This window comes from Hyaena hyaena, unplaced genomic scaffold, assembly GCF_003009895.1.
Source record: "Hyaena hyaena isolate Hyena2069 unplaced genomic scaffold, ASM300989v1 scaffold_308, whole genome shotgun sequence".
Lineage (NCBI taxonomy): Eukaryota > Metazoa > Chordata > Mammalia > Carnivora > Hyaenidae > Hyaena > Hyaena hyaena.
In genome coordinates, this window is record NW_024080942.1 from 1,671,825 (window position 1) to 1,692,386 (window position 20,562).

Genomic DNA, 20,562 nt, shown 5'->3' on the forward strand with positions numbered 1-20,562 from the left:
CCAGATATAAAGACTTGGGGTGGGGTTTGGGCAGGGAATTTGCTTTGCAAAGTTCTCGCCTGTCTGCCCCTGCTGAGCCTGGGGGCCCCCTGGAGGCACCCTTGATTCCTGGCCCCGTAGGTTTGCACTCTCTGGACTCTTTGATCCTGATGCCACAACCAGGCTCTCTGGCTGCGCAACCACTCACCATAATCTTGTTACCTACCTGTGCCCAAGCCCCTCTGCACCCACCCCATTCCTGGAAGCGGGGGGAGGACACTCAGGGTGTCTCTGTCAGAGGGTTCCGGGGGCTCCAGCTGCCTGTGGGAAGTGCCAGTGCCCTGAGGAGTAGGTACGGAAACACCGGTCTCCAGCCTTGGGGAGGGCTGTTAGCAGCCGGGGGTGGGGGGCTCCATCTGCAGGCTCAGGGGACCAGCCAGGACAGCGGCCAGCCAGTCATCCTGGTCTCCACCCTGTGGCTGGGGTGGGGAGGGCCCCAGGGTGGGAGCAGCGCAGCTTGAAGGTCTGGGCCGTTGCTCTGCTAGGGGTCTGAGGCCTGGAAACTTTGGGGCCCCTGAGCCTGGCTGTGCCCATACTGAGCCTGAGCTATTGAGATGGCACGTGCCTCCCTCTGGGGGACAAACAGCTAGGCCTGCAGGACAGTGCATGCAAATGAGGGAGGAAAGGCCACAGCCAAATGAGCCTCTGAAGCTGGGTCAGCACCAGGTGTGCGCAGGGGAGCCCTGGCGATTGCCAGCATTCCCACTTAGCCTCTGGGTGCCTGGGGACCGCCACCAGGCTCAGGGGTGGATTTGCCCATTAGGCACCTGGAGGAAGTGAGGGAGGCTACGACGCCCCTGGAGCGGAGCGGGAGATCTCCGCCCTGGCCGGTGTTCATAGGAGGTAGTCTGGGATCTGGCCCCTGCTGCATGGTGCGCTCGGGACACAGACATCCATGTGCATAACACACACGCGATGCACTGAACCTGCGCGCATAGCACACACACAAGTGCATGCCACGTATGCAGAGCGTGGCGCCTGAATGACTGCACGCACGTGTGGGCCCTGGGCTGTCCTCCCAGGCTCTGGCGCCATATGGCGCTGTGGTTGGAGTGCGCCTCGGGCAGTGCTGGAGAGGGCGACGCAGTGGACCTGGGGGTGGGGGAGGTGGCACCGGACTGTTTGGGTCTGACATGTGTCCCGAACACTATTGCGGGACAAGGCAGCTCCCCTTCCAACCCAGGCCCTTGTGTGATTGTTTTCTCAACTATAAAATGGGGATAATGTGGACCTTGGCGGGGACCCGGGGGGCCAAGCTAAAGCCGGCACAAGCACAGACGGGCAGCATCCCCCTGTGCAACGCTGGCCATGACACCCTCAGGTCCCCCTGGCTGCCACTGCCCTGTGAGCCTGGCAGTGGGGCCTCGGCCCCCACAGGGTCACGCCCCCCCCTCCCTTCAGTAAACAGGTACTTGACTCGGCAAACCCATCCTGGGGCGCGGCACCTGTTCTACAAGTGGAATTTATTGCTGTTCACAAATCCATCACCCGTATTATACATTCCCGAGGTCTCTGCAGGCTCACAGTCTTGCATATCTCTGTAGGGTAGATACAGTCCCCTCAGCACCGAGGGCCCTGTGCTCACAGTGAAGAGCCAGTAGGAGACACCTGGCCCCCAAGTGCCCGGTGACGGCTGGCCTATCAGCCAGGCAGAAGGGTGCAGGCTCTGGCCATCACCCTGGGTCTCCTGAGGGCCATGGGGACGGGCAGCCGGGGGCAGGGAGGAAGGAGCACAGCATCTTGTTGGATGGTGGGGAGAGGCCAGCACTGGACCAGTGCAGTCGTGGGCTCCCTAGAGCTTTGGAGCTGTGCTGTGCAGACTCGCACGCAGCTGCATGCGGGAGCCCCCGAATGACAGGGTGGCTGCAGGGGCTGCTGATTAAGTGTGCAGGGCTAGAAGCAGGGCAGGCCTCTGCTCAGGGCTTGGGCTGCTGGCTGTTGCTGCTGAGGACGTGTGGGACCCTGGCTAACAGGGAGGTGAGGGCAGGGAGCCAGCCTGCATTGCCCACTGCTGCCCAGGGGTCCCATCCCTGCCCTGAGGACAGCCAGCCCCGTGTGGAGGGGCCCGGGGCACCTGGGCACAGACACTGCACCCAGGGCCTGCCGCTGAGATGGGCCAGGGATGGATAAGCACCTGCTGGATGAGTTTGCTGGCAAGCAGGATGAAGTCTCTGCACTGTGGGGACCTGTGACTTTGCCCCATTTCATGGACTTGGCTCACAGGCAGGGGGCAGCTTTTCAGGGTTTTGCACGAAGACTGATACTGCCCTCACCCTCCCTGCCTTCTGCACTTTACCCATCTGGACGAGGCCTGATTGGACACATGTAACTTGGTAGAGGGTAAAAACAAAGACACCCTTGGGCAGAGCAAGGCAAGGGAGGAGCAGATGGGATGGCCAGGGCTTGCCTTCTCTGTCACAGCCCTTGTGCTGCAGCCTAGAAGCACAGGCTGGGTGGGCTATGCGGGGCCTGTAGCTCAGCTGGCAGGTGAAAGTGTTTTTCCCATTCCTGGGGCACCCACAAATCTCCATGGTGGGCCTGATGGGTTCTGGCCGCCCCAGCCCAGCTCTGGAAAGAAGAAACATGCCCCACCTCGCCCGCTTGCCCTCAGGGCAGGTTCAGCAGGGAATGCTCAGTGTAGAGTTTCTGGGAGACATCGTAGACATGCTCAATGAAGGGCAGGGCCTCGCCCAGCATCTCCACAGCCTGCTCTGGGGACCCCACGTTCATGGCCTCCAGGAAGACCTTGCGAGTGGGCAACGTACAGAAGGCCACGGTGACGGCCCGGCGGATGATCCAGGGGTGGTAGGCAGCCAGAGAGGCGTTGTAGGAGTCGGTGCACAGCACGGCAGTGCGTGCGTCCTCGGGGCTGGTGCGCAGACCTTCCAGGAAGAGCTGCAGCCAGCGCAGGGCACGGTGCAGCCGGAGCACCGTCCGGCAGCCTGAGTCGGGGTGGTGGGAACGCCGTTCCAGGTCCACCAGCTGGTTGCCCACCTCGTAGGCCACCATGGACTGCAGGCTGCTATAGTGCTCCCGCTGTGGGCCGCTGCACAGACGCTCCATGATCTGCAGCTTTGCGGTGACATCCTTAGAGATGAAGGAGAAGATGGCACCCAGGCTGTTCAGGAACCTGCTTGAGGGGAAGCAGGAGTTCAGCCCAGGGTGCAGGGGAGACATCCCCCCACCTCCTGGGGTACATGTCCACTTGCAGGCAGGGGTGACAAGCCTTGGTGCTGCCAGCCAGCTGGCGCATGAGAACAGCTGTGCAGCCCCGGGCAGGCAGGAGCCTGGTGTGCACGGTGCACAGTATAGCACGTGGGAAGTGTGGTCAGAAAGGCCCCATCCTTGTGTGGGGGCCCGCAAGGCAGTGCCCCCGAATGTACCTGACCAGCCCCCTCCAGCCAGCGAGGTAGTGATCCAGCAGCACCTCTTCCTCCTCGTTGAGACACTGCTTGAAACTGACTAAGACGACTTTCAGATTGAAGTCCGACTCCAAGTCACCCATTTTTCAATACACACTGAAACACACAGGGAATCAGGCTGGTGGGTTGTCTCCCCGTGAGCCAGCTCACTCCCTGAGTCATTATTTCAGGGTGGGGGGCGGAGCAGTCAGAAAGCAACAGCTGGGATCCTGCGGCCCCCCACCCCCCGAATGAAAAGCCACAGTGGAACCCATCCTGGGTCAGCCCCCTTCTCCCCTGGAGCCTGCTTCACTCTGCTTGGGCCACAAGCTCGAGCTCAGTGGCCTGATGCTGCCCTTTGCCTGGAATGCATGCCCACAGGTGTTAGCGTGGCCCCGTGCGTCGCTCAGGTTTGTCCCAGCACTGTGCTGGTCTCACCTACGGCATGTGTTCTTGCTTGTCCCTTGCGCCAGACTGCACTTGTTTTCACCAGTCGGAGAAACACCTGCTGAGTCCCTGCCCAGAGCCAACTGCTCTCCCAGGCACTTGGACGCCCCATGAGACAAACAGCCCTGCCTATCAGGGTGATATTCTTGGGCAGGTTGTCACACAGAAACAAAACCAGAAAATTCCAACATGGCAAGTAAAAAGAGATGAGTGCTATAGAAAGAGACAGTAGAGTGAGGTGGAGGGCCATGAGGCGTGGACAGGTAGGTTGTGTCCTTCCCGAGAGCCAGAGCAGGGGCCGCAGAGTCAGCACTGCCAGACAGACAGATCCCAATCTTTTCCTACTGGAGCTGTACGGGTCCCATACAGAAAGATGGCCAGGCCAAAGTTCCTTCTACACTCTGAAGGCAGCCACAAGGAAACTTCCGGAAGTGCCCCAGGCCAGAGTCCTGCCCTAGATTCTGCTCACATTAACATAGTTACTCCATAATCATTCAACCGTCCACGTACTGAGTGGGCATCCCTGGGCAACCCAGCCTCTGTTGTCCTGGGCGCCCAGGGCCAGCACCGCGGTTGGGCTCTGATGGTCCCTGGGGACTCAGCTGCGTCTCACCATCCAGGATGCAGTCCTGTACCCTCAGTGCTGGGAGCCCTGCAGGGCTTCTCCGCAAGGGGGGGGGGGCAGGAACCCCAGCCAGGGTGACCTGGTCACCTGGGTGACCTTGCAGGTTCTGTCTTCCATTCCGGAGGCAGGTAACTCACTGCCTTAAGACTTGGTCCTTCATTTCTGGGGAAACAGGCCAGCACGGCCTGCCCTGTCCACCACCCAGGCTGCCAAAGGCATCTGATGGGGCCTAGTGACTGCTGAGGCCCTGGAGGCCCCGTGGGTTGGGCCACATGCTTGGCATTGGGCGGAGCCCCCAGAGGTGAGCTCACCCTGTCTTCAGGTGTGGGGACCCGCTGTGCCTGGCCTCAGGAAGGTGGTGCTCCAGAAACTTCCGGCACGCCCCTCCCCTCTCAGGGCCTGTCTTCTCTCCACTGACCAGATGGTCTCTGAAGCCTTCAGGGCTACCTTCCTGGCCACCAGACATCCTGTGGGCCTGGCCTTCCTGTCCAGAGCCTGAGCCAGCAGCCAAGAGGATCTGCTGGGAGCCTTTCAGGGCTTGGAAACAACAGGAAGGACACTGACTGTGCAGCCGGGGCAGGCAGCCTGCCAGCTCTGAGGAGGTGATGCAGGGCACCGTCAAGGCTTGCCCAGGGGCAGCTCACAGGCGCAAGATCAAGTCTTGTCAGGAGAGCTGCCTGAGCACCCCAGCTCTATAGCTGACAGCAGGCTGAAGGCCCTCACCGGAGAAGGGGGTACCCACCCTGGCACCCCAGGCCCAGCCGGCAGGAGCGAGGGCCTGTTCAGGAAGCTCTGCAAGTTTCGTCCGGGAAGGGAGCTAGCTCCAGGCGGCGCGGGGCTGGGAGCCGGGGCGCGGGTAGAGTGGGGCCTCGGGGATCCTGCTCCAGCCGCGGCCCAGGGATTGAGCAAGAGCCCGGCGTCCGGGGCGCCGTGGAAGCCGCTCCCTCCCGCGCCTGGCCCCTTGGGGACGCCCAGGCCCACCTGCACAGTTCGGTTGGTATCTGCTCCCCGGCCTCTGGCCCGAGCCCGCCGCCCTCCGCTCACCTGTGCCGCCGTCGCTCCCCTGAGCCGCAGCCGCAGCCGCAGCCGCGGGTCCCGCCGCCCCGCCCCCGACCACCGCCCTGCCGTCTAGCATTGGCTGCCGGCTGCCCAATCCCGAGGCTCAACGCGTGGGCCGGCGTTTCCGGCGGGCGCACCGGAAGCTGGCCCTGTGGGGGCTGCGCCTGCGCGGGGCGTCGCCGCAGGTTGGGTGGCGCGCAGCGGAGCTCTCGGATCCGGGCTGTCGTAGGGCCAAAGTGGTCCCGCCGGCTCGGTGAGCGCAGAGGTGACGGGGCCTGGGAGCGCGCCCGGCAGCATGCCCGAGATCAGGGTCACTCCCTTGGGTGAGTGAGACGCGCTCGCCGGCCAGCGGTCGCGGGGCCCGGCGGTGGTCTGGGGCAGCGTCGCGGGAGCGCAGAGGGCCGGCCTCGTTCCCGGAGGCCGCAGCTGTCGTCTTCGGAGGCCTCGGGCCGGACCCCCGCTCCCGGCTCAGGCTCTGTGTGGAGAAGCTCGGAGGAGGGCCGGAGGCACGGCTTTGGGGTCGTGTCGCGGCCCGCTGCGCCCCCAGCTTTCCGCCCGGGGAAAAGCAGGCCTGAGCGACTGTCTCTGCACCTTCACCTGGGGTCTGCCCTCTGGGCGCCGCACCGTAGAGGCGCAGGGCCTCCATCCTCGCTGCGCCGGCGTTTGTCCACACGGACCGATGCTTTAGGTCGCCTTTCTTCCCTGCCTCTCTTTCCTTCCGCCTCCCGCATCGGTCTCGCACCTGTACCTGCGGCTTCCCGCGGGCCGAGTCCAGCCACCCACTCTCGGTTCAGCCCTTGTCTTACTTGACTTGTGCAACGTTAAAAAAAAAAAAAAAAAAAAGTTTTGCATCTTGTAAAAGATACAAATGCACATTTTAAAAAGCCCAAACAGTGCAGAACACTGCGAAGGATGAAAGATCACTGCAAACCCAGAGTCCCAGAAACAACCGGGGTTATCATTTTGGTGGCCAACCCTCTAGATGTCTCTGGGCACCCTTCCAGCACTCCTGCTCAGTGCTGTTGCAGAACGTGCCTCCTCCGCTGGGCTGTGTGTGGGGAGCATTTTCCTGTACAGATGTTCCATGCAGCTCCATATCCTTTCTCAGGGTATGCGCTTTTCCTCACAATAGCGCACCCAGCCCTTTGTATGGACCCTGAGCTGTGGACGCCCCTGCCCCTAGCATGCCAGTCAGAGTACACAGCTCCACGCTGCCGTGCAGGTCACCCACACAGACTCTGGCAGCTGTTAGCACAGGGTCCTCTCTGGCTGCAGGGACCCACACTCTTCCCTGCCTTTGGCTCCCCTCCAGGGGCCTCTGTGGGACCTGCCCCTTCATGATTCGGCCTCTGTTCTCCTTGAACAGTTCTTTCTACTGCTTCTGTTACCCTAGATCTGCCCCGGGTGTGCTCCCAAGGCCATAGCACCATCAAATCAGAACTATTTCTCTGTTCTTTTCCTTTGCCAGTTTGTACCTCATGGGCTCCCTGGTCACATACTCCTAGGTTCCTCATACCACACTGCCTTTGTGCAGCTGTCCCTCCCATCTTGGCTGTCCTTCTCCACACTACTCAGAAGTCATTTTAGGGAGGACTTGCCTGGTGTGGTTCTGGAAGTTTTTGGGTCCCCTTCTCTGCCTTAGTCTCCATGATGCACTCAGTGTGTGTCTTCTCTGTGTGGTCATTGTTTCCTTGCCCTAGAGCATAAGCTGGTGCGGACATGGTGTCTCTTATTTTCTCCAGAGCCCTGCCTCCTTTTTGTGTGCCGTGGACTCTGTTCCCCACATTCCTGCTCGGTTCAGGCCACTGTCCTTGCTCCATGGGATTGTTGTGGGTCCTGGTGGGGGGAGGTGGCCAGTGTCTCAGAGCTGAGCTCTGGAGTCCAGGAAACTATCCTTGGCCCCGTGCTTAGGCGCCGTGTGCCTATGAGCTGACCCCATGACTTCTGTGACTTCACGTTCTCTGTAAAGAGAGGCAGCCCCTGTCACAAATGTTTGGAGGGCCTCTGGGTACAACTTTAGGGGGCAGACATCTGAGACCCTGCCATCGTCCTGGTGGGGCAGGAGCAGACCTTTGAGAGACCTCCAGGCCACTGCCTGTGGCTGAGCACTTGGCTAGGATCACCTGTTGTCATGGGTGATGGAAGCTTCTCAAGGACCAGCCAGGGTCCTGCTCTGAGGCATGGCCTGGTCACCCTGGTGTGAGTGGTGCTAACAGAAGGTTCAGGTGACTGGTAGAGGGAGGCTGTAGGATCAGGATAGAAAGCAGGTCATTTGGTGACATCAGGCCTTGCAGGGCTATGTCCCTTTCTTCCTGGACTTCCAGACCCCAGAGGAGGTGACACATGGCCAGAAGAGATGGTTGGGATGTGCCCTGCTGCGGCTGGAGCAGCTGGGTAGGATTTGAAGTCAAGAAGGTGGCTAGGATTCAGGTTAAGTCTGGACTGGGGGTGGTCTGCGAGGGTGCAGTGATGGGGCATCTGCACTGAGGCCACTGTAGTTGGTCACTGCTGGACAGCTGGGGCCCTGTCTCCCCACGCCTGGGCTAAAGCTGCACACAGGTGTCCCTCTGCAGTGGCACTGCCTGGAGGTGCTTTATTCCTTCTGGGAGTAGGCCCTGGGGGAGGGGCCCCACAGTTCAGATATGACCCTAGTTGAGGTTTCAAGAGGGATGGTGAGGAATAATTCACCCCAATTAAGTGCCAGGACCACAGTCCACGTGTTGGCACAGCCCCTGGCCTGACGGTTCAGGTCAGCTGCAGCAGGTGGGCTCCTCCCTCAAGAGGTGAGGGGCTTTTTCCATCTGACCTAGGTGGTAGTGGCAGGGCCTGAGGCTCGGAGGTGCAGCAGGGGAGGGCACATGGGCTAGAACTCGCTTGGCGCTTTGTCCCTTCCCTGCACATTTCCCTGGCCTGTGTGTGGAGGTGATGGTGCTTCTTGCCTCACCTGTCATCCACACAGCAGCCATGGGGGACCACTTTTCCCAGCCCACTGAGGGCTCCGCAGGGCCATGGACCCAGAGTGCCCAGTGGAGGTCTGAGGCAGGTGGCTGGGGCCATCACTTGCAGCAGCAGGGAAACGGACATGGGGAAGTGAGAAGGGGGTGGCAGCACCTCATCCCACCTTCCCGTCCAGGAGCTGGCCAGGATGTGGGCCGAAGCTGCATCCTGGTCTCCATCGGGGGCAAGAATGTCATGCTGGACTGCGGAATGCACATGGGCTTCAATGACGACGTGAGTCCTGAGGGAAGATGGAGGTCCCTGGAGGGACCTCACCCCGCCTGCTCCTTGCTGCTGTTTTCAGCAGGATCCCAGGCTTCAGAGCCTCGGGCTGTGACCCATGGAGTAGGGATAGTTTGGGCAAGTGGTCAGTGGTAGGACACAGGTGGCTCTGGGGTCGCTGCCTTCCCTGGAAGCCCCCAGCCCCATCACTTGACAGATGGGGTACCCTGCATGATCTGTCCTGGAGCAGGGGCCCTCAGGCTCCTGACGCATGTGGGGTGGCTGAGTGCTTCCCAGGGCTTCTGGCTCGGCCACTGGTTCTGGCAGTTTGACCCCTCCCTGTTTTCAGAGGCTGTGAACGGTCAGTGGCCCTGGTGTGGCCTGCTGGGGGTGGGGTGGGGTGGGAGATAGTGTCCAGGCTCAGCTGTGCCTTTATTCCCCTGCTGGGAGCCGCTCCCTGGCGTGCTGGCTGCTCCGCGCTTCCATCACCTGAAGACCCAGGGCAGCCACGTTCTGACCCTTTTTCTTGGCTTCTCAGAGGCGCTTCCCTGATTTCTCCTACATCACTCGCAATGGCCGGCTGACCGACTTCCTGGACTGTGTGATCATCAGGTGAGCGCCCGTCGGCTGCTGGGCACAGTATTGGGACGTCAGCTCACATCTAACCCCACTTTGGGGGCCCTCAGGAGTTCAGAAGAGCACCTCGGGACCTGTGGTGGCTGCACGCTGTGGGCCATTGCAGGCCCAGGTCTGCTCCAGGTTGTCTGTGTGGCTCACCCCCAGGGCTGGCCCTCTCCCCCTCTGAACAGTGGTCCTGGGGGCTGTGTCTTTGCGGGAGCTTATAGGTGTTCATGGTTGCCCCTTGACAGGCTTTGGTCAGCCCTGTGGAGCCAAGGGATGCTCTGTACTGTGTGGGCCTATTGGCTATGCCCCTGAGTGTCAGGGACGAGAGCCCCAGGTGCCCAAGAAGATGAGGTTGTGTTAGGGCAATAGGCCCATGCCAGGGAGGCCACTGCCTCCAATGCAAAGATGGCGCATTTCACCTGTGAACTCCTGGGCGGCTTCTCAGGCCTCCTCGGTCAGCCTCTCGACAGCATTTGGCAGCAGTGACTATGCCCTCCCTGCCCGTCCTCGACCCTCAGTCCTTCCCACGCATCCTCATCTACTGTGCCCCTGACCTCCAGTCTCATGGGCTGGCTCTCCTCTGGTGACGGTTGACCCTCCAGCCTGGCTGAATGGGGCTCCTGCTTTCTTCTTCTTCCTCACACTCCACCCAGACAGTCCACAGTTCATGGGTCCAGCCCTTTTCCTCACCCTGACCTTTGGCATGTGGCCGGCTGACCAGAGCAGCCTCCTGCTGGTCTTCTCCCTGCACTTTGCAAGCCTGAGGATCTGCTGGCTGCAGGCAGCCCCAGTCTCCAGCCACTGTGAGGCTCTTGTGGTCTCAGTCCTTTCTTGGATGTGGGCTTGCATGCAGCGGGTCTGCTCCATTGTGGACACAGCGCTCCACCCGGCCTGACTCGCATGCCATGGGGTCTTCCCGTCATCTGCCAGCGATGGCAGCTCTCTGGATGCCCTGTCCCCTTCCTAGCTACTTTCTATCTCGCTATAGAAAATGGGCACCTCTGATACAAGCATTACCTCTTTAATGCTCACTGTTTCGCCAGACACTTAGATCGTAGGTTCCGGGAAGGTGGCAGTTTCGTCGGCTTCGCTCAGTCCTCACCCTGCGGTACTTAGGACAGCCTCTGACACACAGTGGGCAGTCCATGCGCAGATGAAGGAATTGGTGGAGTGACCACGTACCTGGCACTGGTGGGGAGGGGCTGTGGGGGCGGGCTTGGCCAGGGAGCAGTGGCCTTGGGCTGACTGTGCTGCACCCTCAGCCACTTCCACCTGGACCACTGTGGGGCCCTCCCCTACTTCAGCGAGATGGTGGGCTACGACGGGCCCATCTACATGACCCACCCCACCCAGGCCATCTGCCCCATCCTGCTGGAGGATTACCGCAAGATCGCCGTGGACAAGAAGGGCGAAGCCAACTTCTTCACTTCCCAGATGATCAAAGACTGTATGAAGAAGGTGGTAGCTGTCCACCTCCACCAGACGGTCCAGGTCAGGGTCCTAACAGAACCCATCCCACTCTCTGTCTGGGGCCACTAGGAGGCAGCAGTGGGCAAGCACGTGGGGTCCCAGGCCAGATTCGGCACTTGCGGGGGAGGCACACGGAGCGTCATGTCAAGTGCGCGGAGCCTCTGCTGCTCACCCAGCTGTGTGCCTGACCACGTGTTCCGGCCAGGGGCAGAGGGCGGTGGAGACTGGACAGAGACGGGCAAGCCGTGGAGGGCACCCAGGCCTAGCTGTAGAGTTTGGGTTTTGTCTCAGTAACTATTGTGTGTGGGTCACAGAGGAAGGTGGAGGTTTTCAGCAGGCAAATGCAGTCAAATCGGGTAGTACCACAAGCTAGATTTGTCTGTTTCCCCTTAGAGTCCGTGGGTTTTGCTTGTTATTAGGTGCCTGTATATTGTGGGTTGTTTCATCCTTCTGGTTGAATCTCTTGTCAATACAAGTACGTGTATTTATTTTTAATAATGCTTCTTAGTTTAAGGTCTGTTTTAAATGTTTTTTAAATTTGTGTTTATTGTTAAAGTTTATTTGATTTGAAAGAGAGAGCACGCATGTGTATGTGTGGGCGGGGGGAGCAGAGAAAGAGAGAGAGAGAGAATCTTAAAATTTTTTTTTTAATGTTTTATTTATTTCTAGGAGAGAGAGAGAGAGAGAGAGAGACAGCGTGAGCGGGGGAAGGTCAGAGAGAGAGGGAGTCACAGACTGAAGCAGGCTCCAGGCTCTGAGCTGGCAGTCAGCACAGAGCCCGACGCGGGGCTCGAACCCACGAACCATGAGATCGTGACCTAAGCGAAAGTCGGACGCTTATCCGACTAAGCCACCCAGACGCCCCGAGAGAGAGAGAATCTTAAGCAGGCTTTATGCTCAGTGCGGAGCCCAATGCAGGGCTTGATCCCACGACCTGGGATCATGACCTGAACTGAAATCAAGAGTTGGGTGCTCAACTAACTGAGCCACTCAGGCGCCCCAATGAATCTCTTTTATTTGTTTGCAGATGGGTCTACTTCAGCCTCATTCCTGAATGACTTTTTTTCATTACATGTGAAATTCCGGTTTGGCAATTATTTTCTCTCAGTACTTTGGACATGTCTTTCTATTCGCTGTTTGGAAGAGAATCTTTAATCTTAGGCTGCTAGTAGGATTATGTCCTTCTCTTTGGATTTTGGTGGGTGGATTTTGGATGCTGTGAAGGACCTGAATGTTGTTTTGTTCTCATTGAATCTGCCCAGGTGTGAAGCCTCTTAGATCTGTGACCTAATGTCTTTCCATCAGGTTCTTCCATTGTTCTCCTTCAGCCCAGGGCCCCAGATTGCAGAGTGTTAGGTCTCTTACTCCAGACCTTCCCTCACGCTTTTGCCTTTCTGTGGTTCATGCTAGATAGTCTTTTCTATGTTTTACTCTATTAGTACTCTTTTTGATCATATATGATGTGTTGTTAAATCCATCTGTTGAATTCTTTATTTGGGTTATTATGATTTTTGGTGTAGAATTTCTACTTTTTAAAATGATTTCTAGGGACTTCTGGGTGGCTCAGTCAGTCGAGCCTCTGACTTAAGCTTAGGTCACGATCTCATGGTTCATGGGTTCGATCCCCACATTGGGCTCTGTGCTGACAGCCAGCTCAGAGCCTGGAGCCTGTTTCAGAGTCTGTGTCTACCTCTCTCTCTGACCCTCCCCTGCTCACACTGTCTCTCTCTCTCTCAGAAATAAATAAAACAAGGGGTGCCCGGGTGGCTCAGTCAGTTAAGCGTTCAACTTAAGCCTCCGACTTCGGCTCAGGTCATGATCTCACGGTTTGTGGGTTCGAGCCCCACCTTGGGCTCTGTGCTGACAGCTCAGAGCCTGGAGCCTGTTTTGGATTCTGTGTCTCCCTCTCTCTCTGACCCTCCCCTGCTCACGCTGTCTCTCCCTCTCTCTCAGCAATAAATACAAACATTAAAAAATTTGTTAATAAAAAAAATTTTAGTTTTTTGGTCACTCTTCTTGGTCTTGTCTTCCATCTCTCTGCGTGTATCAGTCCCGGCCCTCATCAGCTCCGTGCCTGAAAACTCTGGGAGCTCTGAGTCCGCTTCTCTAGACTGTAGCGTCTCTTGCTTTCCGTGATGTCATCCCATCTCTTACGTCTGGTTGCTCTTGGTTGAGAACTGGACATTGTATGTAAGAAACAGGAAATGGTGAAGGAACCATGTCCTCTCCCACCCTCTGCCTCCCCAGTGTACCCCCCGCCCCCCCTCCCCCCGGGGCCCCTTTGCCATCCTCTTCAAGCCAGCAGAGCCTGCAGACCTGAGTTGAGCCCTCTTCTCTGTAGGTGGATGATGAGCTCGAAATCAAGGCGTACTATGCAGGCCACGTGCTGGGGGCAGCCATGTTCCAGATTAAAGTGGGCTCAGAGTCTGTGGTCTACACGGTCAGTGGAAGCACCTGGGGTGCAGGAGGGACTGCCTGGCCTGGGGGAGGAGGCACCTGTCTTATTGGCACATTCTTTGCCAGGGTGATTATAATATGACTCCGGACCGGCATTTGGGGTGAGTAGGCTGATGTGCTTGTTTCATCCTGTGGGGAGCCCCCGGAGTGCAGCGACCTGCAGGCGTGTGCTGGATGCCACCGCATGTCCCTTGTGTGTGTGACAGTCTCTTCCCCCCGCTGTCAGAGGGTGAGGGGTGTCGCGGGGTCCTTATTCCTAGCCCTGCAGCCATGTGGGTTGTCCACCTTGGGCCACGCCTACCTCTGTCCTAGAGCTGCCTGGATTGACAAATGCCGCCCCAACCTGCTCATCACAGAATCCACATACGCCACGACCATCCGGGATTCCAAGCGCTGCCGGGAGCGAGACTTCCTGAAGAAGGTCCACGAGGCTGTGGAGCGCGGCGGGAAGGTAGCTGGTGCAGGCGGGGTGCCAGGCAGGGCTCTGGGCCTTGCGCCACCTTGACTGTCAGGGGACAGGGGTGCCTTGTGTTCTGGGCATGCAGGGAGGAATGTATTCTCAGCATTAGGAAAAACTTCTCTGAAGACCACTGGGGTGCTTATTCACTCCTTATCTCAGATCCTAGCCCAGGGGTGGCCAGAACATCCACCGTGGTCATTTTGGGATGGACTGTGGCTGGGAGCAGGACTTGGGGCAGAGTGTGAGGGCCTTTCCCATGGCCTGCAAAGGGCCTCTGGCTCTCAGGGATACCTGGCTGTGACCTCTCACTGGATGCAGGCTCTGGCCATCAAAGCTGCCAGCAGGGCCAGCGTTTATAGTAGCCGCTCCCTGCGAAGGCAGCCACAGGGAGCAACTGCTGCCCTCTGTGATCAGAGGTGGGCTTAACTTGGGTGGGCAGCATGCCAGGGCCTCCTGCCTGAGCCAGCCTTGCCCTCCCGCTGCAGGTGCTGATCCCTGTGTTCGCGCTGGGCCGTGCTCAGGAGCTCTGCATCCTGCTGGAGACCTTCTGGTAGGTGGTAGCCAGTCGGTGTCTGGGAGCCCTGGGCGCTAGCGGCATGTCTGTGTCCAGCTCTAGGCAAGGATAGTCAGGGTAACTGACATCTGTTAGGGTGCCTGCCTGTGCCAGGAGGTCTGTAGTGTCCTGTTGTTCACACCAGGGCCCCCCAGTCACATGACTACGTCCCCTCTGTGAGACCCGACATACAGGAGGAAGCGGGCTGGGGGTGTGGGGGGGACACAGGCTGGCCCTGCCCTGGCGTCCTCCTCCACCGTGGCCCCTGCACTGTCGCAGGGAGCGCATGAATCTAAAGGCCCCCATCTACTTTTCCACGGGCCTCACGGAGAAGGCCAACCACTACTACAAGCTCTTCATAACCTGGACCAACCAGAAGATCCGGAAGACTTTTGTCCAGAGGAACATGTTTGAGTTTAAGCACATCAAGGCCTTTGACCGAGCATTTGCTGACAACCCGGGTCCAATGGTGAGGCCCTGGCCAGGGTGGGGTGGGGATGGCCGTCCTGTGCCCGTGGTAACCAAGTCATGCCTGCCCCAGGCTGGGGCACCCAGGACCAGCACTGGCTGTCCACACGTGTGCACCTCCTCCGTGTCTGGGACATGTGAGTGGTCCTGCCTGCAGAGAGTGGGGTGCACTGTGCTGGGGGAAAGATGGGGTGGTCAGAAGGTGGGGCCTGTGGCAGGTGCAGGGTCAAAAGACTGAGGGCAGCGGAGGGGCCGGACTCCTGGCCAGTGCTGGGTCTCTGCCAGGCGGGTGTCCGCTGCTCTGACCGTGCCCTGCCCACCCTGCAGGTCGTGTTTGCCACACCAGGCATGCTGCACGCCGGCCAGTCCCTGCAGATCTTTCGGAAGTGGGCAGGGAACGAGAAGAACATGGTAAGGGGTCTGGTCCCCAGGTATACCTCCTACGAGGGCCTGTGAGGTTGGGCAGAGGTGGGGGAGCAGGGGCTCCGCCCGTCTTGGGGACAGTGTTATTGTCAGGTCAGGGCTCAGTATCCTGGGGCCCCGTGTCTAACCCAGGCAGCTCGCACTCTTGCTATGTGTCGCCTTGTCTGTATCAGGCAGTAAAGCCTGGCTTCCTGAGCTGATGTGCTACTCAGGCCTGGGATGGGGACCCGCTGGCAAGGGGCAGGGGCCATCAAAGGTTCAGGTTCAGACAGGCAGCAAGGGTGGAGAGACAGAGAGGAAGCCCGAGGCAGGAGTGGGGGGATGGTGCCATTTGCAGCGTGGCCGCCAGCTCCATCCCTCCCTGCCCCCCAGGTCATCATGCCGGGCTACTGCGTGCAGGGAACTGTGGGCCATAAGATCCTCAGTGGGCAGCGCAAGCTGGAGATGGAAGGGCGGCAGGTGGTGAGTCCCCACTTCCCCGGGAGCCCCACAGGCCCCCCACACGGGTAGGTTGGGAGCCCTGTGAGCCTGCTGCTTGTGGTAATGGCCTGTGTGCACTGTGATGCTGCAGTTGGAGGTCAAGATGCAGGTGGAGTACATGTCCTTCAGTGCCCATGCCGACGCCAAGGGTATCATGCAGCTGGTGGGCCAGGCAGAGCCCGAGAACGTGCTGCTGGTACATGGGGAGGCCAAGAAGATGGAGTTCCTGAAGCAGAAGATTGAGCAGGAATTCCGTAGGCAGCCCAGGCATGGGGTGGGCTTGGGCTGACATGGGATGCAGGGCAGGGTCTGCCCGTGGGGTCAGCATGGGCAGAGCCAGCTGATCCTGACTGAGGCTTTCTGACCCTCCCTCTCTGGCCCAGGGGTCAATTGCTACATGCCAGCCAATGGTGAGACGGTGACGCTGCCCACTAGCCCCAGCATCCCTGTGGGCATCTCGCTGGGGCTGCTGAAGCGGGAGATGGCACAGGGTATGCAGGGCAGGGGCGGGGCAGGGGCAGGGGCACGGCTCAGCGGGTGGACCCGATGACAGCTCCCATCCTTGCCCGTTTCTCCGCAGGGCTGCTCCCTGATGCCAAAAAGCCCCGGCTCCTCCACGGCACTCTGATCATGAAAGACAGTGTGAGTAGGCGTGGGGCAGGGCGGGGATGGGGGTGTGGGGCGGGGGGCGTGCAGGGCGCTCCCTTGCCCCCTGACCTGCCCCTGCCCCTGCCCCGCAGAACTTCCGGCTGGTGTCCTCAGAGCAGGCCCTCAAGGAGCTGGGCCTTGCCGAGCACCAGCTGCGCTTCACATGCCGCGTCCATCTGCACGACCCTCGCAAGGAGCAGGAGACAGCCCTGCGGGTCTACAGCCACCTGAAGAGGTGGGTACCCAACCCCTTCTGGCCTGGGGTGGTAAGAAGGGGGGCACAAGGCAGGTCTCACTGTGCTTCTCCGCAGCGTCCTCAAGGACCACTGTGTGCAGCACCTTCCCGATGGGTCCGTGACCGTGGAGTCCATCCTCATCCAGGCTGCTGCCCACTCAGAGGACCCAGGCACCAAGGTGCTGCTGGTCTCTTGGACCTACCAGGTGAGTGGCCTCAAAGGCGCTGTGCCCAGCAAGTCAGGACAGGCGGGGTCGCCGCATCACCCTGGTCTGCCCAGGTGTGGTGGTCAGGGAGGAGGAGATGACCATCCCCTCTTGCATCTGGCTACAGGATGAAGAGCTGGGAAGTTACCTCACGTCACTGCTCAAGAAGGGCCTGCCCCAGGCTGCCAGCTGACCACCAGCCAGAGGGACCTAGGCTTCCCTTCTAGAGCCGTGTCTGTGCCTCGGGTCTTCCCTCTGTGTTCCTGGATGGGAGCCCACGGCCGGTCAGAGCACTTGTCTGTGAGGACACAACCCACGTCATGTGCCTGTGCAATTGGCCAGTTTTGGCTGAGGAAAGAAATCGGCCTGGGGACTTCATCACTCTTTATTTCTATTCCTGAGCCCTCAGGACATGGCTGGATGGCTCCTGAGGTATTCAATGTCCAGTAAAAATAGAACCAAAGACCACACGGGTGCTCCCTTCTTGACGCCCAAACCTTTCTCCTGCAGTCTACCCACGGCAGCCCGCCTGGGGCAGACCGGGGCGCTCAGGAATGTGGGGACTTGGAGCAGGTATGGGCCTAGGTGGTCAAGTGCTGGTCCCTCCTCGCCTCCATGGCATGCAGAGCTGGGCAGGGTCCAGTGGCAGGGCCTAGTGTGTCACGGGCACCCGGGGGCTCTCTGTGCCTCCATGGGGTGAAGCCTGCAGGGCACAAGAGGCTCCCTCCAGGGGCTGGGCCTGGCCCTAAGTCCACAGCTTCCTCTGGGCTGCAGAGCCTCTGCCCTTCAAGGCCCTCCCCACTCGAGGTGAGCCCCCTCAGCCTCCCTCCCTGCCGGGAACTTGATCATAGGGTCCAGGTCACGAGTACGGCTTGGGCCTAAGGGCCCAGGGGAAGGAGGCACCTCACTCCAGGCTGCCTCCTTTTAGGAGCAGCTGGAGATTTTTTGTCCAACCTGGCTGGGGCTTCCTTGCCTCCGGGGTCCTGGCTTTCCCACTGAACACAGGCTGGATTCCCACCTGTTAGGACAGAGGAGGGCTGTGGCTGTCCGTCACGCACCCCGCCCTGGGAGGGGGTCAGTCGGTGGGGTGCCCGCAGGGACTCTTCCAGGCCGCCTGCCCTTACCGGGGCTCCCATACTGCACCGACTTGAGGAATAAGCCACAGGCTGGGGCCACACGTGTCTGGTGTCTGCCAAGGGGGTCCCGGCTTTCCAAAATCACCCTCACCTGAGCGGGCCTCAAAGCCCCCAGCCCCACAGCCACCAGCACAGCTGTCATTCTCCGAACCTGCAACCCAAGGCCAAGACTGCCATAGTGGCCCAGCTCCTCGGGTCCACCCCATCCCTGGGAGCCCCAGGGCAGAGCCCACCTGTCTGTATAGGAAGGACTGGCTCTCAAACTCCAGGTTCCAGAACTGCAACCTAGAGATAGAGGCACCTGTGACATCTGGGCCAGGACAACCCCCAGTCCACACCGTGGCCCCAGAGGAGGCGGGCAGGGTGAGGGAGGTGGGAAAGAGTGGTTCCCACTCTCTTCCACCCCATGGGCTTCCGGTGGCCACCCTGCCCTCAGGTGAAGCTGGTGGGAGAGACACTGCGAATCGGGGGGGGGGGTGTTGCAGAGCCTTCTGAGGGGCCGAGGCAGTGGGGACAGGACCCTCAGGTGGGGGTGCTCCTGAGGCAGAGGTCCTGGTGCGGCTCTGGAGCAGCTGAGGGAGATGAGCATGGCCAACTCCTCTACCAGAGCCCCGAGCCTCAGGGTAGTGGCTCTTCAGCTGATCATGCAGAAGTTCCTCCTCCCTTCAGTGTGGGCTCAGACTGGGAAGGTTTGGAAATCAAGAGCTGACGTCTGGCCAGAGGCCCCAGGGACAGTGTAACCAGCCGCCTGCCAGGTAGGGTTGGAGCCACGGGCCTGGTGCTTCTCTTTCAGCGAAGTGTTTTCAGCAGCTGCCAAGATCCATCTACTAGTCCACGAACAGTGGGCTGGACAGGGCTGGGAGCCCTTGTAGAAAGAGCTTTCTCTGTCCCCAGCGTGGCAGGACCCCAGCCCAGTGGCAGAGAGCACAGCTGCAGGTTGATGGTTGTTGGGGCCATGCCACTGAGCTGACCAGCATCTCCTCTATCAGGGCTGATGGGTACCCAGGGAGTCCCCAGCTCCAGCTGTGTCCTGCCTCTATATCATCCTCACCAAGGATGGTGCTAAGTCTAAATGCAGCTCCCCCAGTCTCTGGCCGGTGTGCGAGGTGCCCTGTTACTTACCTGTTCTCCTGGGGGAGGACAAAGGGGCTGCCTAGGTCAGGGGACACCGAGGCTCGGCGCAGTGTGCGCACTGAGCTAGTGGCCGGGCTGCCAGCTGACTGGAAGGCACTGAAGTCATGTGTCCCTAGAAGGTGCTGGGCAGCCTCCTGCATGGCATCTACATCCAAGCAGCTGCAGGGAGGCAGGTGAGTGGTCAGGAGGGAGTAGCCATCCATGTGGGCCTGGCAACCCCCACCTGCTCCCTCACGTCCACACTCACTCTGCCCGTAGTGCCCAGCATCGGTTTCGTTCAAACACAGAGAGCTGATCAGGCCGCTGGCAGCCGGTGGCCAGGCGGTACAGGTAGGTCCTGGATGTGGCTGCATGGCGGGCGTGGAAGTCACTAGGTACTCGGAAGGCCTGCAGTACCCTGTGGGAGCACGATCAGGTATAGCGGAATGACCCCTACCCACCCACCAACCCAAGTGACACCTTGGTATCTCCATCACTTCCAAGAGGTTCTGTCTAGACACCAAGTCCTTCCTGACTTGTGGTCTCCATCCACCGTGGACCGGTTTGGAGACAGCAAACAGGTACTCACCGGATGGCCGGGTGCCTCAGGTGGCCATTGAGAGCTTCAGCCAGGACTTCGGGGGAGAAGGGGGGCTGGCCTGAGCGGCGCTGGATGTCCAGGTGAGCTGCGTTGCTCAGGGCGTGGACCCCAGCATCCGTGCGGCTGGAGATGGTGAACTTGACCGGCACCACCGAATTCAGCCGCTTTGCAGCCTCCTGCGAGGACAGAGCCGCCTGGGGCGGGGTGGGCAGCACGGGGCGAAGACCAGAGCCCAGAGGCCCGGGGGCTCCCATCTGCCCCTACCCTGGGTCTCCCTCTTTCCATTCCGAGCGCGTGGCCGGCGGAGCTCACCTCCAGGTAGTTCTGGACCCCGATGGCGCGCTGGGAGCCCCTGACGGCCGCGACCCCGCTGCAGGCAGAGCGAGGCTCAGGTTAGCGGACGGAGGCCCGCCCCGCACTCTGCTGCCCTGCAAGCCCGTTCCCTTTCCCGGCGTCGAGTGCTAAATTTAGCTCCCCCCCCACCCCCCCGGTCCCGCCTAGGGTGCCGGGATACACGTAGGGGCCGCGGGCATGGATGGGCGGTCCTGAGGACGTACTTGAACTCCGTGCCCAAGTACTGAAAGTACACGAGGTAGCGCGCCCTCACCGAGCCTGCGGCAGGAACCATGGCCTGGCTGAGCCGCCCCGCTCGCGTGCTCTGCGCGCGCGCACTGAAGCCGCTGGCCACGCCCCTCTGGCTGCGCCCGCGCCTGCGCCTTAGCGCCGTCCCTTCCCAGTACTTGCCGGCCCCGCCGCGGCCGAGGGCGGGGGCGGGGGGGGGGGGCGGACTTAGGGAGCGGGTGCAAACTGCCAGCGGGCTGAAGCGCGCGTGGGACGGATTCGGACCGCGGCGCCCGGGAGGAGCTCCCGCGGACGCGCACGCCTTCCTCCGTCCGCT

The 20,562-nt window shown here is 60.3% G+C and overlaps 3 protein-coding genes across 6 annotated transcripts; 1 reads left to right on the forward strand and 2 right to left on the reverse strand.

The window, feature by feature from the left end:
* Positions 1–1,483: 1,483 nt before the first annotated feature.
* On the reverse strand, positions 1,484–5,611 carry LOC120242551 (ceramide-1-phosphate transfer protein). Of its 2 annotated transcripts, none has more exons than XM_039248379.1 (3): positions 5,557–5,611; positions 3,423–3,557; positions 1,484–3,169 (listed from the first exon to the last, which is right to left on the reverse strand). In XM_039248379.1, exons 2-3 carry the CDS (start codon positions 3,542–3,544, stop codon positions 2,647–2,649), a joined length of 645 nt encoding a protein of 214 aa, XP_039104310.1. In that variant the 5' UTR covers positions 3,545–3,557; positions 5,557–5,611; the 3' UTR covers positions 1,484–2,646. The 2 variants fall into 2 exon arrangements, with proteins under 2 accessions (XP_039104310.1, XP_039104312.1); XM_039248381.1 differs by having other exon boundaries at positions 5,494–5,561.
* Positions 5,612–5,735: 124 nt separating this feature from the next.
* Positions 5,736–17,282, forward strand: INTS11 (integrator complex subunit 11). Its single transcript, XM_039248336.1, has 17 exons — positions 5,736–5,894; positions 8,705–8,802; positions 9,329–9,402; positions 10,677–10,905; positions 13,226–13,324; positions 13,408–13,442; positions 13,654–13,792; positions 14,287–14,351; positions 14,634–14,823; positions 15,150–15,233; positions 15,618–15,707; positions 15,817–15,979; positions 16,109–16,216; positions 16,306–16,367; positions 16,466–16,608; positions 16,685–16,814; positions 16,942–17,282. Exons 1-17 carry the CDS (start codon positions 5,867–5,869, stop codon positions 17,005–17,007), a joined length of 1,803 nt encoding a protein of 600 aa, XP_039104267.1. The 5' UTR covers positions 5,736–5,866; the 3' UTR covers positions 17,008–17,282.
* On the reverse strand, positions 17,186–20,339 carry PUSL1 (pseudouridine synthase like 1). Of its 3 annotated transcripts, none has more exons than XM_039248371.1 (9): positions 20,222–20,339; positions 19,977–20,034; positions 19,653–19,840; positions 19,332–19,481; positions 19,073–19,243; positions 18,184–18,187; positions 17,939–18,101; positions 17,788–17,832; positions 17,186–17,517 (listed from the first exon to the last, which is right to left on the reverse strand). In XM_039248371.1, exons 1-9 carry the CDS (start codon positions 20,290–20,292, stop codon positions 17,396–17,398), a joined length of 972 nt encoding a protein of 323 aa, XP_039104302.1. In that variant the 5' UTR covers positions 20,293–20,339; the 3' UTR covers positions 17,186–17,395. The 3 variants fall into 3 exon arrangements, with proteins under 3 accessions (XP_039104302.1, XP_039104301.1, XP_039104303.1); XM_039248370.1 differs by having other exon boundaries at positions 18,184–18,235; XM_039248372.1 differs by having other exon boundaries at positions 17,769–17,832; positions 18,184–18,235.
* Between the last annotated feature and the right edge of the window lie 223 nt (positions 20,340–20,562).